Genomic DNA, 1,096 nt, shown 5'->3' on the forward strand with positions numbered 1-1,096 from the left:
TTTCCCTATATGTAGAGTGTTGATAGTGTGTAAATGAAGTGATCAAAGCTGAAAGTCTGTTTACCTACTTGAGATAATAATTCACTTTTTCCATTAAAATTTAAAATTTTCAGTTTGTGCTTTATCAGATTACTAATCTTCCCTCTATTTCTGTATTTCAACTATTATTTGTAAAGGCCCTTGTATTGGAATTTTTTCCCTTCATGCTAGTTTCTTGGTGGTTTGTTTGTGCAGATGAGGGCAGTGAAGTTGAAAGTGAAATAGATGAAGAGCTGGATGAAAATGGAGAGCCACAAGCCAAGAGGGAGAAAACAGAGTTAAACCAAGCGTTCCAGGTGGGCTGCATGCAGCCAGTGCTCGAGAGTGGAGTACAGCAGAACCTCCTGAACCCAATTCATAATGAGCACATTGTTGCAACTACTCAGACTATCAGACAATGCAGTGCTACTGGAAATACATATACTGCAGTCTAATATGAAACCTACACACACACACCCCAATCCATTAGTCCTTTGCATTTAATACGAAAAAAATAATAAAGAGAATAAGTCTGAAGTTCGACTGTTGTCAAATTTTAGCTGTGCTGAACATTATTTTATTGAAGTTGTTAAATGGAATGGGTGTATGTATTTTGCCAGGTCTGTTAAAAAAAAAAAAAAAAAAAGGATTTTTTGTAAACAGAATCATTTTACATTGGCCGCTCAATAGAAATAGTTTTCTTAGTATCAAATGCAAGGAAAATTTTTGCGAAGTTTAATGTTATTGTATTTGTCCTCTTACAATAATTTAAATTTTTTCATAGTTTTAAAAAATATTTTAATGTTAATTATTAGTTATTATGATTATTTCATGTACATAGATTTTTAATTAGGTGCACTTCTGTGAAATATCAAAAGAACTATTTTTTTTTATTTACACTGGAGGCATACTTATTTGACAGCAGATGTATCAAATTTGTTATAAAAGGTGCTTTTCATTGGACAACTAGAAGACACTATTTTGATAAAATCGTGAGCATTCAGGGGGATTTTTTGTAATAATGCTGGAGGATTGGGAAGATCTCCTAATTTCTTTCTGTAAGAAAGAAATGAGTTAA

The 1,096-nt window shown here is 32.4% G+C and overlaps 1 protein-coding gene across 2 annotated transcripts in view; it reads left to right on the forward strand.

Annotated features, from left to right (window-relative positions):
* The window catches only part of RFX3 (regulatory factor X, 3 (influences HLA class II expression)), a 59,234-nt gene extending 58,710 nt beyond the window's left edge, over positions 1–524 (forward strand). For both annotated transcript variants that reach the window (XM_009996991.1, XM_009996992.1), the window contains one exon: positions 235–524. In XM_009996991.1, coding sequence (XP_009995293.1) covers positions 235–473 — 239 coding nt within the window. In that variant the 3' untranslated portion in view covers positions 474–524. The remainder of the gene's footprint in view (positions 1–234) is intronic.
* Positions 525–1,096: the final 572 nt, after the last annotated feature.

This window comes from Chaetura pelagica, unplaced genomic scaffold, assembly GCF_000747805.2.
Source record: "Chaetura pelagica isolate M959 unplaced genomic scaffold, ChaPel_1.0 scaffold614, whole genome shotgun sequence".
NCBI classification, from domain to species: Eukaryota; Metazoa; Chordata; class Aves; order Apodiformes; family Apodidae; genus Chaetura; species Chaetura pelagica.